Source organism: Chanos chanos, chromosome 5, assembly GCF_902362185.1.
Source record: "Chanos chanos chromosome 5, fChaCha1.1, whole genome shotgun sequence".
Lineage (NCBI taxonomy): Eukaryota > Metazoa > Chordata > Actinopteri > Gonorynchiformes > Chanidae > Chanos > Chanos chanos.
This window is the reverse complement of record NC_044499.1, coordinates 18672122-18686812: the sequence shown is the minus strand read 5'-3', so window position 1 is coordinate 18686812 and position 14691 is coordinate 18672122. Positions and strand designations below refer to the sequence as shown.

At 40.0% G+C, this 14691-nt stretch overlaps 2 protein-coding genes across 3 annotated transcripts; one reads left to right on the top strand and one right to left on the bottom strand.

The window, feature by feature from the left end:
* Nucleotides 1–1670: 1670 nt before the first annotated feature.
* Nucleotides 1671–4902, bottom strand: LOC115811772 (cytochrome b-c1 complex subunit 6, mitochondrial). 2 transcript variants are annotated; one of them, XM_030774123.1, is made up of 4 exons: nt 4762–4902; nt 3610–3711; nt 2882–3043; nt 1671–2441 (listed from the first exon to the last, which is right to left on the bottom strand). In XM_030774123.1, the coding sequence occupies exons 1-4, from the start codon at nt 4813–4815 to the stop codon at nt 2409–2411; spliced, it is 351 nt and encodes a 116-aa protein (XP_030629983.1). In that variant the 5' UTR covers nt 4816–4902; the 3' UTR covers nt 1671–2408. The 2 variants fall into 2 exon arrangements, with proteins under 2 accessions (XP_030629983.1, XP_030629984.1); XM_030774124.1 differs by having other exon boundaries at nt 3610–3642.
* Nucleotides 4903–5524: 622 nt separating this feature from the next.
* Nucleotides 5525–8506, top strand: nsun4 (NOP2/Sun RNA methyltransferase 4). The gene is made up of 6 exons (XM_030775720.1): nt 5525–5617; nt 5825–6192; nt 6292–6446; nt 6633–6793; nt 7311–7435; nt 8125–8506. Exons 1-6 carry the CDS (start codon nt 5525–5527, stop codon nt 8399–8401), a joined length of 1179 nt encoding a protein of 392 aa, XP_030631580.1. The 3' UTR covers nt 8402–8506.
* Nucleotides 8507–14691: the final 6185 nt, after the last annotated feature.

Sequence of the window (14691 nt, the reverse complement as noted above, 5' to 3'; positions counted from 1 at the left end):
GGCTGTCATGAATGCCAAATTAATGTGCACTGTGTGCATAATCATGAGTCAATTCCTTTGGTTTTTTTTATTGTATCTATTTAACTTATTACTCGTTCCTGTGAGAGGTTCCGCCACATCAATCAGTGACTGCCATTATTACAGTACAGATGTTTAGGGCTTGCCATGAATGTACTGGTCTTTCACATTTATATTTTTTACCTTTTCTTTTTGTTTTTAAATTGAATAAAACTCCGTTTTTTTATATGCAGTCTGAGTCATAAAATGATTTTACATCTTGAATTTGTAGGAAGCACTACCACATATTCCTCAGAGTATACAGTTATGATTGCCTGTAGTTGTTTTCTGCAAACTCTTGCCTTTATTCCTGTATGTACCCATGATGGCATTCTTGAGTTGGGTTCAGAATATCTACTGCTGTGTTAAAGATTTTAAGTCAAAGGCTTTTATCCTGTGGCTCAGTACACTGTTTGAAAAATTGACTCTATATTCATTTTCATAAAGACTGGAAAACATACAGGAAGCAGGGAGTAGTGAAAATAAAGGAAGTGCTGTGGGGGGGGGGGGCACTTAAAACTGTACCAGAAAATCCAAAGCAGCTACACAGAGAAGTCATTCATATGAAACTGAAAACAGATTTCAAGCGTGCCGGTTTAATAAAAAAAAAAAAAAAAGCACTTGACAGGCAGTACTTTGATGTTAAGTTCCTCAAAGAAAATGAGTATTTTCACAGATTAAAAGATGCAAGTGAGTCAGTGCTTGAATTGCAGGTGCACCTGCCAGATTACTTAAATGGGAAAGGGGAACAGTGTCAGAAAGCATGACACTGTACAACAACAAAAAAGACCCTGCATCACACGTGGCCATATTACCGGCTGTTAAATGTCATGGCTGGGCAGCCAGCCTCTGCTGAGTCCATTGATTCACATGGTAAAATAACAGCCAAGGGATATAAAGCCATTTCAGATGACCACATGCATACAAACGACTCAGTGTTCTCCCAATTTGTTTCCAGGATCATATTATACCAGGATTACAACGCTGGTATAACTATTATTAACATAAGTAATATAACTATAATTGTAACAGTTCTTCACATGTTGCAACACTAATTCAAGGGTTGTTTATGAATATTAGGACAAAGTATGCCTGGCTTCTTAAAGATTTTGAGCCTTTATGGAAAGAGACGCAGAACAGAGCACATCCTGTCTCCCTCATCTGTCAAGCCTTCCTCCTTGAAGAAAGATCTAATTCCCTCCAGCCATATTTCAGTCATATTTGTATTACAGCCTTCTAAGAGGACTTTTCTAAAGGGTAACCTAAGCACTTATTAGATACTAGATACTGATTCATTTGATGTTTACACTGTTTTGCACCCCTCTCCTCTTACTGTACAGCTTAAAACCTTAAGCGTTACTGCCACCGAGTGGCATTTCTGTGCTACTGCAGTGAGGAATACAAAGACTGTACAGTGTTAACTGGGCCCTTATTCTCCACATCTGCCTATTTATGAGGTACGTGATTAAAGACAGCACATGAAACATAATCTTAAGCCAAATGCACAAACCACTTACATCCACATGATTCAAACCTGAAGTATATGCATCCAAAGATTTAGTCAACTTCTAATGGAGCGAACAAGGGTGACGGTATTACCAGATATATTTTTGCACTTTGACCTTAAGTCGGCCTGAAGACATGTCCGTTTATTCAACTGCAAAACACAGTTTTTCTGGCCACTTTCAATACAAGAGCATGCATTTTCTGGTAATTACTCTGAGGATAAAGGTTCAATATGCTTTACATTTTGAGACATAAAAACACAGTCATTTAGAGCCATGAACAGATTTGACAAAATAAAACAACACATTCACAGAGTAAAGTATCCTACAGAAACGGAAGAATGAGGTTAAAACACAAAAACTCCATCAGCAGACTTTGATCACCAGTCCTGGCTACGAATAAACTGATCTCCATGAGCACTATTGTCCTTTAGATCTTCTGGCACAGTCACTCTCTGGTGCAGATATTCGGAGCAAAAGCTTGTCTCCTGGGTTATACTGTGGCTATCTGCGCAACTGTACGTTTATGGAAGACCATTATCATTTGACCTGATAAAGTACCAAAATCTTTTCAACATTTAAAACCATTCCTTGAATAACCTACCATGAAAATCCATAGGAGAAACGTTCACAGTGATTTGCATCGAAATAAGTAGTAAAAAAAAAAAAAATCAAACAAAGGCTTATTAAAGCATACTTATATGAATTTATTCACATTGACACATACATGATAAACTATGCTTTCAAGTCTCTAAATGTTGCCTGGCCCATAGGATTAGCGTTTAAATACACATCTCATCATTGTGATACACCACTGGAATCGAGGGAAAAAAATGAGGTAGGGATTCATTTCACTGAATTGAAGACCTTGTGTGCAACCTGAAAGACAGGAGAAAACAACATGGGTAAGTAAGGCAGAATGATTTTATTCTATCACAAACGCACTGAAATCTTAATTATCGAGACTGTAAAGCTATCATGGCTGATGAAGCCAACAGGTTCTAACACAGATCTAGCCAGCTCTCTAAACCATCTCTGAATACCCTCCATTTTAAAAATACCTGATCTAACATAAGCTAATGAAACCGCTCTGCCAAAAACAGCTGCATCTGAGACACAAACATCCAGTGATATTGCTACACAAACTCTTTTATCCGCATGTGATGCGCTAAAAAAGACCTTCTGAAGGTCAAAGTACCAATCAGTTTAGCAGAATCAGTCATGATAGCTTCAACTTTGAGAACGGCATAAATTACAAATGATTGTGAGTCAAATGGTGATTGTCTTAAGCACCACAGGGTATTTCTCCCGTTACTTACACAGTGGTCCCGTGCATGTAGAAAGTCGAAGAGCTCTTCTGTGCAGTCTTCCTCAGTGTTTGACCGTGAGCCCACCCTGGCTTCACACGCTTCCAGTCTTTGCCGCGCATGTACGCAATGTTCTGACTGCTCACACTTCTGTCGCACTGTTTCTAAGGGGTCCTGCAAAGGTCAAAAAGAACCAAGATCTCTTGAACACAAACCATGGTTTATCTTACAGTCACTTGGAGTTTATCAAATCACTCTCCGTTTATGTTGCACGTCTCATATTTAACACTTTACAGCTTGTGCTAAACTTGACAGCCATGATTGACATCCAAGAATGAATATCCCTTGACCAATATTTTTTAATTATCAAGAATCAAAACTGAGCTACACAGCGACTGGAACTGACGCTACAGATTTTTGCGAGGACGATTACAGTAGTTACAAATGCAATCCGGACTTAGCTGGCCTGTGAGGGACAGAACTACCTTTTAAGCAACCACATTTTCATCCAGATTTACATACTTTACATTAACAAAAGTTATAACAAGTCACTGAATTGAAAAGAGGAACTCTTGCTGCAGTAAAACAGATGATGGTCCAAATCTCTCCCTCACACACACACACACACACACACACCAGTGAAAGTTGCTCCCCTCTGCAAGAGCAAAGTGTACATGTGGATGTGACATGTTAGAAGGCTGTGGAATTCAGCTTAATTGATCCCCATATGATAAACTCACCACCATGTCCTCCTCTTCCTCTTCTTCTTCTTCCTCCTCATCTCCATCACCTCCTGCCTCTTCTTCCTCTGCTGCCTCCTCTTCCTCCTCTGCTGGGGCCTCCTCCTTTACCAAGAAAAAAGCAAGGTGTTTTTGTTTATAAATGTTTATTGATTGGGGTCTTGTGAAAGATGACAATTTTCCTTAAACCATCTAGCTTTAAATCAGTCACTGGCTTTTATTCCTGTCTATGCATACTTGAAATGGGCTGTAACCTCAGGTCCCTTGATTCCATTCCCTAAAACCGCGGGTTTGCACATCTTCTAGGTTAATTCAGCTCTAACGCATTTTATTCAAATTAAACAGCGGCACAGTCATTAAGTAACTAATTTAAAAAAGAAATACGATGCGTAACTTTGCTAGGACAGCATGGATCCCTAAATGTATTAGTAACGAACCTTGATTTACAGAGTGGTGGTTCCAAACCAAGTCTAATGTTTTCTGATGGCATACTTCTAAGAACACTGAAAGACAAAATATAATATCCATTGGATACTTCCTACATGAACGTACACTACGCAATTCGATGCCGCATTTCGACTGATTACTAGTTACTAAATTACTAGTACTTATCCCAGTGTGTTCCAGCAGGCTTACTTACGACAGCTCTTTCAACTGCCCTTACTGGACCCCCGTGTCATTAACTTATGTTGCCTTACATCAGATATCAAGACTCATGTATCAGCGGTATGGCGCTTGCCTGTCCTGCCAAGGCAAACGACCCATGATGCCAAGCCACAAACTGTCCTGAGCTATGAAGTACATCAAGCTGGTTGTGTGCGACCACCACATAGCGGAATGGCAGCCTTCCACTGACTTAGCTAATATTAGCTTACATATCGTTGGATTCTATGGCAGAGCTGATCTTTAGAAGGTTAATCTAGATTAATTCACAAAATACTATCAAACATTCTACCTGTTCTGAGATACCCGACTGTCACATGAAACTCTTGTCGTGGCTCCCAAAACCAGAGTCGGAGCCAGATAACCGAGTTTACTGTTCAAACTAGCTGGGTTGTGTTAGCTCAGCTCTGTCCTATGATGACAAAAGTTGCATAACTCCACCAGGATTAACAGTCGATTTCGAACAATAAAATGCTTTCTCAAAAATACCTCTTCATCATCGTCAGGTTCTCCGTACGTGATCATCTTCTTTTCAAATACCATGATTGCCCCCCTAAGTTTTCAACACCACTACTCCGTCTAAAAGCCACAAGCTCGCCGCTTAGCCAGCTATAGGTTAAGTATGGGATTCGTACAATGTGGAGGACGCTTTAGGTCACATGCAGGAAATTGCTAGAAACTTACCGGAAGTGTATGGCAATTGCATAAAGAATCTGTAAGACCTTGCTTGACGTACTTATCTCTAATACTACTTGTGGCGAATTGAATCTAATGTCATCTGAATAACTCTTTTTTAGTTAAAGTGTATAACAGCTCCATAGGAAAGATAGTGATAAGAGGAGTACAAACAATACCGTTTATTAGAAAGCCTGAAAACTTGCTCAAAGTCTTGCGAATTAATATTATAAAACAACACCGCGAAACTAGATCCATATATGTCCATATACTTTCTTCATCGCGTTCACTCGTTACATATAATTTGTTCTCGGCGTTTGTCATAGAAAGAAAAGACAAAGGCCGTGTAGGACAGTTTTGCTTTGCACAAGGTCATGGATAGATTTGCACATTAGATACAAATTTTCACATGACATTTCTTGACAAGTGTCCAATCAGATGTCAGATCAGATAGACGAGTTTATTGTAATTACTGAGACGAGAAATGCTTGTGCTTTGTGAAAAGTGAGAAAAATACAATGATAAGCGGAACATATATTGAACGGAAAAATACGGACATAATCAGTGGAACACAAAGATGGCGGCGGCCATAAACACGAGATTTATGTTAATAGTGCTAAAAAATTCAGTCTGTTTCACTCAGCGACGGTTTCGCGTGAAAACAAAATGGGTAAGGAGATCTTCCAACGTTCTCACAATATATTCGATAACGAAGTCTACACGCATCCTGTTGCCTAGTTCATGTTGACTTTGCACTGCGTAAGGGTTAGCTGTCAAATGAAGAAGTCAAATTCTCATCCAGTTGTCTGTGAAATGAAAGGAATGAACAAATATGTAATTGCTACTGTCAAAGTGATAGAGTTTTCTCTCTCAATAGGCGGGTACACGGCCCAAATTCCCTGCCACAGACCTTGCCCTGCAAAACTTTGATGCAACCTACAGCATCCAGCTCGGGGATCTGTGGCCGTCCGTTCGCGCGGCAATGCTCTCCGAACAAAAATACGGGGCTTTGGTAAATAATTTCTCCTCAACAGCCGATCTGATAACAGACTTTCAATCTCAAGGCTGCATAGATTTTACCGGTGTCAGATGTTCCCCGGGTGAGCAGACAGGCTCGCAAACTGACAGCGCCTTAATTACAACGTCAAAGACACCCGAAACGGAGCCCGTACGCCCAGATCTAAGCTCCAGTATAAATTGCTTCGTTTACCCCCGGGGTGATATCTCTCGGTTCAAGCCCGCCAGGTGATTTTTGTTTTAAGTTTTTATCAGGCATTATTTCTTTGTAAAATGACATCAGCTTGACTTTGAATGGCCGTATATCGCTCCCTTTATTTCTCTCAGACCGGACAGTAATGGGATATTGGGCTATTATCTTTTGGACGCAGCGTCCGTTCTGCCTGTGTTAGCTCTGGATATCCAGCAGGGACATACAGCGCTGGACCTCTGTGCTGCCCCTGGAGGGAAAACCCTAGCTCTTCTTCAGACTCAGCGTCTCAGTAAGGAATCTTTCCCATGGCATTTTCCTTAACTGCTTGTGTGGCTTTTTGAGAGGAGGTCTTCAAAGCATAGACCCTGCCTCTTAGGCCTACTAAGTTGATTTTCTGGTTTATTTGTTTTGTCCTTCAGTTGAGAGGAGATAATCAGTGAAGCTAATTTTTGTCTCTTCCTGTGTTTTTCCTCAGGGTTTCTCTGGGCCAATGATTCCTCAGGGTCCCGTATAACACGCCTGCACAGAATGCTCCAGAGTTACATTCCTAAAGAGTACAGGACAGAAGACAGGGTTCGCATCACCTCCTTAGATGGCAGAAAGTTTAGTGAAATGGAGGACCAGACATTTGATAGAGTGAGTATTGAGTTTTATCTGTCATGTTCATGGAAGGAAAAAAAATTCCCTTTTTTTTGCGGGTATATATCGTACATGTATATATCAGGTTTATTTTTACAGTTGTTTGTATCTTACTGGTTTGCTTTACTACAAAGTTGCATCCTCTCTTAATATAAGTAAAAAGCTTGTTAGCTACATATCTTAGACTAATCTGTATTCTGCTTTGTGGTCAGTCAAAGAGCAACCTGTAACTAGCTAACCTAATGCTATCAATGATTTTACAATAATGTGTTATTATTTATCACAGCATGTGGGGTCCTGTTTATTACTATATTTATTTAGTGTTCCATGAACTGTTTCGTAACTGCCACGTGGATCATGTGTGACTGTATTTCTGAATGTGTGGCCCTGGATCCCTGCCCAGGACAGTCATAGCACTCTTCAGCGTTTTAGAAACCTGATCATGCTATGTCTGTGTTAAGCTATGCTAGGCATTGTGCCATGACCTCAGCTTCACTGGCTCTCTCCCATGTAGGTCCTGGTGGATGTACCCTGCACCACAGACAGACACTCCCTCATGGAAGAGGATAATAATATCTTTAAGAGGTCCAGGACCAAGGAGAGACAGAGACTTCCCTTATTACAGACTGAACTCCTAGTGTGAGTGTGGCTGGATTGCTCAAAAACAAAACAAAAAAAATCTAAAGGGCAGCTCAGTGAAGGAGGGGATTTTTCCCCTTTTTAACATCGGTTCAGTGCTGAGGTTGTCTATATTTGACATTTATTCTAATGCAGTGGTTCTCAACTCCAGTCCTGAGGGCCCCCTGTCCTGCACATCTCCTGCACAACTCTCCTGAGCTCAGGACTGACACACCTGATTCTGTTAATCAATTAATCATCAATCCCTTGATTAGCTCAGTTGACTGTGATAATGAAGAGTTAAGGGGAAGTTAAAACTTGCAGGACAGGGGGCCCTCAGTACTGGAGTTGAGAACCACTGTCCTAATGTCCCTGAGTAACCAAAAAAAACTTGCTATGGCAGGTCATGTGTTACTCATGACCTTCAACCTAGGGTAAACTCAAAACCCAAGATCATTTTTCTAATTATCCATTCAAAATATTCCAGTGTATAACTCTTAACTGCTATTTCAACACCTTTAAAACCATTCAAGCATTTCAGCACTAACCAAACACACCATTTCAGATATCAGTGACAGTCTTTGTATGCTTAAAATTGTAAGCAGAAGACTTTATAACTTCATTTCTGACCTTGAGGTTAGGTTGGCAAAATATATTGCTGGCGCTAACACGTGGTCAGTTTATCAAAATGGATTACATCTTTTCTCCAGGGCTGGTATTCAGGCAGCACGACTGGGAGGTGAGGTGCTGTACTCGACTTGCTCCCTGTCCCAGCTTCAGAACGAGTATGTGGTGCAGCAGGCAGTAAACATTGCCCAAGAGGAATTTGGCATCACAGTGGAGATTCAAGACCTCCTATGGCTCACACACCACTTTCAGGAAACTTTCCACTTTGCCCCCAATTTGTCTGTGGGAGAGCTCGTCTTACCCCACTTGTGTGCGAACTTTGGGCCTATTTACATGTGTAAATTACGACGAGTCAGGTAGTAATTTTGAATGTCACCAGATGTCAACAAGAATATCAAAATGTCTGTATTGTTTTGAAAAGTTCAACAATTAAGGCTGTCACACAAAGCTTGTTTTTAGGTAAGGTTCACCATTGTGTAATTTATATTTGACTGATTGCCTTGTTCTGTTTTTTGACATTTTATGTTATAAAATTTTACGTGTTTGATGGGAGAAGCATTTAATTTCTTTCATCTAGTATTTTTTTTTTTTTTTTGCCTGTGAGTTCAAGGCATTGAAGCATTTATGAACAGGGTGCTTCAGTCTTGTTCATTTAAAAATCTTCTAATACATGTTTTATTTAAAAGCTTCTGACACAAGGAAACTCTTACCTGCACAGTAGTCAAGGGAATTTCAGCACTGTATCATATTGATTGACAAGCCAGTCATCTCAAGAGTTACTCGCAGCTTTTTACGATACAGTTGCTCACAACTGTGCTGCCCTTTTATCTGGCAAGCTGTGACATTCTTGCGTTTCATATCTTGGCCTATAGATGGCGCCAGTATACTAGCAACCAGTAAATGCAAAACGCAAATTTTGAGAGGAACAAACAGGGAGACGGCCTAAATTGCTGCCATTAGACTTACTGAGAGAGGTGTTGGCCAGTGCTTGGGCGTTATCGTTTGTCATGGTGTCATGAGATGTATGATATGTATATTGTAAATATGAACAGAAGTAATGTAATCACTAATAAAAAAAAATCCATCATAAACAATTTGTAATGGTGTACAGGCTATCAGGCCACGTCCAGCGATTTGTTGAACAGTTGACAGAAGGTGGAGATGACTTTCTTTTTATAGTTGCAATACATTTGAATACGAGATTAATAGTTATTTGAAGACTTAGCTTTTGTAGCCAAAATGCATCTCAGTTGAAACCTTAAGTCTCATAAAAGCTGCTTTTAGACTTGGATTGCTGGGTTGCATGAACGGAAAACTTTGACAGCCTTTTTATCCATGTGGAAAGGATTTATTTGTTTTTATAAGTGAGGAGCCTAGGTTGTTTGTGTTAATCTGTGAAAAACTTTGTTTTTTCCTGTTTTGGCTTTCAAATGGCCGATTAGTGTCAGATTAATAACCTATGTGCAAATTTACATAATGAAAAGAATGATTACAATTTCAGAACAGAACTGAAATAATGGAACGGTACATTATGAGTCCATCAAGCGAAATAAGTCAATTAAACCGTGAATAATGTGGGACTGTTCAAACACCTAATTAATACTACACTGAAAACACAACTAATTCGCATTACGGTCAGCCGTCACTGATGCCGTTAATGTAGGTGTTCCGTTTTCATTTGAAGTTTCAGGTCTGTCATCAGAGGTTTGTTTTTGTTTTCAGAGAGCGTACAAGCTCAATTTCCCTTGTGTTTTCCATGAACCTTACGTCTATTCCAGGCAATGTAGCATGAAAAGGTGTGCGCACTTCACGAACGGGGTCTGACGAGAGCTATCGACTCCCCGCTGTCATTAAGCTGCTCGAAAACAGTGTTCCATCGCTGGCCGAATCGAGATTGGCAGAGCAATCGTTTACTCGCCGGCTTCTCGTTGAACATTAAGGACGCAAGAGGATACAAAAATGGGATGTTTTCCCATCGTTTCCCCCTTCGCCTTTTATTCCACAGATGAGTGCAGATAATTTTCTGTGCGATTGTGAGTGATTACTGTATTACCGCGGTAATATAGGGTTATTTGGGAATGCAAAGGGAATTAATGATACATAAAAACTATTTTTGCATTGGCTGCGTCTTTCGACTGAGATAGTTCTCCATGCCTGCATCTTGTGATTACCTAAACGTATTGTAAATATGTGTTTCCTATGGGCTTTTACATAAATTTACATTTTTTAACACTCAGGAGACGGAGGACCATTAGGGACCATAAGTTATTTTCATCTGTACTCCTTTGTTCATTATTGAATTTGACTGTGAGTGTCGGCATCTGATCATGTTCTCACCACACTGTCAATGAGGTAAATCTTCCTAATGACGGAAGTGTTGCGAATTGTCCCTGGACCCAGAGGCCTTGTGACCTTCAAGTGAGGAGATCCAAGACATCATCTACAGTCTCTCTTACACCTGTCTTTAATATATACCTTTAATATAAACGTCTCTCTGCTTTGAACACCCAGAGTGTCATAACTGCAGTCATTTGAGGAACACAACGACGGCTGTAGGTACAATGTCTGATATTTTTTATCTAAAGTAACTTTTGGCATAACTTGTAGGTTTGTATTGTAGGCTATTGGTTCTCCGTGCCTTTAGGGGGCGCCCTTTCCCCTTAAAGTTGGAATCCTGTTCCCTCTCTCTTTTTAACTGCCACCTCACTTATGAGACCTATGGAAAGTGATCGTTCTTTCTTACCCTGCAACATGCTTATGATTCCTCCATTAATCACCAATCACCACTCTCAGACTCCAAGTGAAGATAAAATTAAACCGACACAGGCTCCTCTTTATGCAGTGAACTTGGCCTCAGTGAATTCTCTAAATTCAGAAGTCACAGGTAACCACCCTTTCACTATTTGTAAATTAGACCATGGCGTGCACAACCCACACAAATTTGTCTGTGATCTGCCCCCCTGAGTCTTAGATGAATTCCAACAGTGTAATGTATGATTTTTTTTTTTTTTAATGCCCTGGTATAGGACTATTTGAGTTTCATGTTATCCACTTTTCCCAGACTGATGTAAAGCTGGTTTAAAAGTACCAGTAGAGTTGCTTGCTAGTATCTAGTGGGCACTGAGATTAGTCCGTATGACTGTGTCCTGCATTCACTCAAGCACTAAGCGTTCACTTCACCAAGCCAGAGTGCAGCCTACTCTTTTAAAAGGTGTATGTTGTGTGGCATTGATGTGTATAATTACGTGTGACTGAAACAGCGTCTGGGTGACAGGCACTGGAGAGCCGCTGCTGGCTTAGGTTAGCTCATGCCAGAAAAGAAGAGTTTTCTTTAGCCTTAAGAGGATTAAGTGGGGTTGCGATAACAGAAGGATAAAAAAAAAAAAAAGCAGTGAGAATTGAATCAGAAAAGGAAGAGGAACCAAAGAGAAGGACCTTAGCAACTGAGTTCAAACACCTGTTGTCATCCTGCTTTTTCCAACACTTTCTTTCTCACCATGTCATACTTGCCACTCCTTTGTCATTGTTTTCCCCCTCTTGTTCAGGGTCTTTTCTGTCTTTGTGATGGAGGCGCTTTAGCTCACTGAAACATTAACTTATTTTAAGAAAACAGTGTATATGTGGGTAGGAATGAGTAGGGGTTTTTTGCTATTGATTAGCACAGTGGCTAATTTCTAAGACTGGGCATGGTGTACTTTGTGCAAGCTTTTGAAAGTAAGCTTCCGTTGGTTTCCAGGAGTACTTTGATGTGTATCTGGGCTATGTGCTATTAGAGGGATTTACTCCAGTTGACAGCTTGGAGAATATGTGGCGAAATTGCAATGCCAGCGGGCTAAAAGAATGCTGGAAACAGGATTAGGATCATATTCTGGCACTGCCTGTCACTTTCTCAATGGACTGGGGTTCCTTATGGTGGCAGCTTTCATTCTCTGTGCAGCTAAAACCTTTAGCCCAACCATAAAGGGGTGCAGAAGAAAAAAAAGTCCTGATTGAATGGTACACTGTGATTTCTGTGCTGGGCATGCTCAAGGGCATTGTGTGTGTGTGCGTGCGTGTGTGTGCGTGTGTGTGTGTGTGAGAGAGAGCAAGAGAGAGAGAGAGAGAGAGTTTGTTTGTTTGTTTAAGAGTAGTCCACTAAGCTAATGAGTCAATCCTCTTGTCAAAATAAAAGCTGATTGATAAGTTAAGAGACTCAATATCTTAATGTTTTGCAAAGTTTTATTAAAAACCGGAGATCGACAGGGTGACAAGGTGTCAGTTTGTCCACAGATTTCAGAAGTCAATAAACATTTTATAGTTGATCCCTTTTGGCATACACAAATGTACAGTTGACTCTACAAATGAAACGAGGGTTTATTATCTCATAACACGTGGGGTTTTAAAATAGATTTTGACGTTTGAATAACCCATTGGTTTGGATATTCTGGAATCCTATTGTTGTTACTTGGTGAATTCTGACTTTTAAGTAATGGAATGTTCTTTTAGTGAATGACACAAAGGCCTACAGGCTTCCGCAGTCTATGCTCATTATACCTCCTGTTTTTAGAGCACTGTATCACAGCATGGATTTCATTCAGGTCTTTTGCACATGCCCAGTTTGCAACACAAACAATATACAGTCAATAAGTCCTACTTTTCTCTCAGGTATGTATCTTGCACAAGTAAAATGTTGTAATATTGTAGTAAAATGTTTGTTTTCCATCAACTGCACACATGTTTTGTTCACCTGCTCTTAGACTACCTAATTCTGAAACAGTAAATAGTGTAGTGCACCTTGCACTGAACTTGACCTTGCTGCATTGCAATCTACATCAATGGCCTTGAGGCATTTTGTATGTTTGCTCTTTTTTTTGTTTAGTGAAGACATGAATATTTTTGTACATATTCAGAGGGAAGAGGTAAGACACACAAGCATATAGAATTTTTTTTGGAGAATTTGTCAGTAACACTTCTAGTTTATACTAAAATTCAAGGTTAGAAATACTTTTTTTTTTTTTTGCAAACCTGAAAAGACACACTCAGGGATTTATTTGAACAGATGCCAGGGAGTGCGTTTGATTTCGCCGGATGTTTCGGAGTATTCAAGATCATTTCAATCCGCTGTATTTAAAAATGCCACAGAGCCCTTTTAAAACAGCAGTTGGCAGCTCGACCAAGGGCACAGTTACCATAACATTGGTGGCGGTGGCATCCAGCCTGTGGTAAAATGCAAACCAAGGGGAGACCCTCTTTATGTGAGCAAAGGGCTTATGCATTTTGACAAACCACGCTGTTTAAGATATAATAGCAGCATAATCACAGCCCCAGGCTGTCATTCTTCAGCATAATGGCCTGCTTATTCATCTGGGGATGGCTTATGTCCCCACACAGAGTTTCAGATTTTATTTCACAAGATTACGTAGCTCACACTCTCTTCTTACCTTCACTGCCCCCCCCCCACCTCTTTCTCTCTCTCTCTCTCTCTCTCTCTCTCTCTCTCTCTCCTCTTGTAAACTCTATCTCTCCATTTTACTCTTGGTGAGTCTCCCTATCTGTCTCCTCCCTCCATTGTTTAGCAGCATTCATTTTAATTTGTCCTTTTTTCCTCATTAATTTTAATTTAATCGTACTGTTCTTCATTTGTCTACCTCTCTTACATTTGTCACAATGTACTGCTTATATATTGCTTTCAGTAATACATAAGCAGAATAAATAAGGATAATTTGTGTACGAAATATCTCCATGAAAACTAGGTTTGGCTTTGTTTGAGGTCCCAAACATCCAGTTTGACCCTTCATATACTGACAATCATCACACTATTCATTGTGCTGAATCACCATACAAAGGTTGATTTTGTAATTGGAGGTACAGGCCTCTGTGGTGCTGGACTATAGTTTTCCCTGTTAGAGGAACATTTGCTGCTTTCATAGCCATTGTTACGCTGTAAACTCTTTAAGCAAAGGTTAATGTTTTTTGTCATTCTCTCAATATGGCAAACAGTTTTACATGTGTTGCATTTACCTGCCACTGAAGGCTTCCATTACCTGGCAGAGCTACACCTCTGTTGCCCTAACATACCATACAAACACTAAACTTTGAGTTAAATTCTCAAGAATAAATATTGTTCTAGCAATGAAAAGCTCAACCACACTCTAAAAAGAGGGATAGATAACTACATACATTTCTCATTGAGTTGTTGAAACATTGTCACGTCATCTAAAACAGACGACGTCATCTACAGATCCTGAGTAGATTAAAAAAAAAAAAAAGGACATGAAGACCCCAATGTATAAAGATCTCCAAGCATTGTTTTATTGAGGATCAATTTTACATCAGTTTTCGAAACCTACAGTTTCAACAGAGAAATATGTGCATGTTTGGATCACTCGCCACCAATATAAGCTACAATTTCACTTCGTGAAGTGACTATAACTTAATGATCACAGCAACAATGGAAATCAACTGGGGTACATACACGATTAGACTGTATTAGGTTAGATAATCGTGGTGGGAAGATTCAGGCAGGCTATGGCCCGCTCAGTACAATCTTACAACGGACAGCTACAAGAATCGCCACAGCGGCTTTTGATTCTTTTCAGTCTAAAACATATAACCTTTACATTTGCCTTACCAGTACACATTTATAGATAAAGACTTTTTTTTTGTAATTT

Bases quoted from the DNA above. Each gene is read 5' to 3' on its own strand.
- LOC115811772 (XM_030774123.1), bottom strand. From the start codon at position 4,815: ATGGTATTTGAAAAGAAGATGATCACGTACGGAGAACCTGACGATGAT. The intron at 3,044-3,609 runs GTGAGTTTATCA...TGACCTTTGCAG, and splicing joins AGGAAGAGGAGGACATGGTG to GACCCCTTAGAAACAGTGCG. The intron at 2,442-2,881 runs GTAAGTAACGGG...CCTGTCTTTCAG, and splicing joins TACATGCACGGGACCACTGT to GTTGCACACAAGGTCTTCAA.
- nsun4 (XM_030775720.1), top strand. From the start codon at position 5,525: ATGGCGGCGGCCATAAACACGAGATTTATGTTAATAGTGCTAAAAAAT. The intron at 5,618-5,824 runs GTAAGGAGATCT...CTCTCTCAATAG, and splicing joins TTCGCGTGAAAACAAAATGG to GCGGGTACACGGCCCAAATT. The intron at 6,794-7,310 runs GTGAGTATTGAG...TCTCCCATGTAG, and splicing joins AGGACCAGACATTTGATAGA to GTCCTGGTGGATGTACCCTG.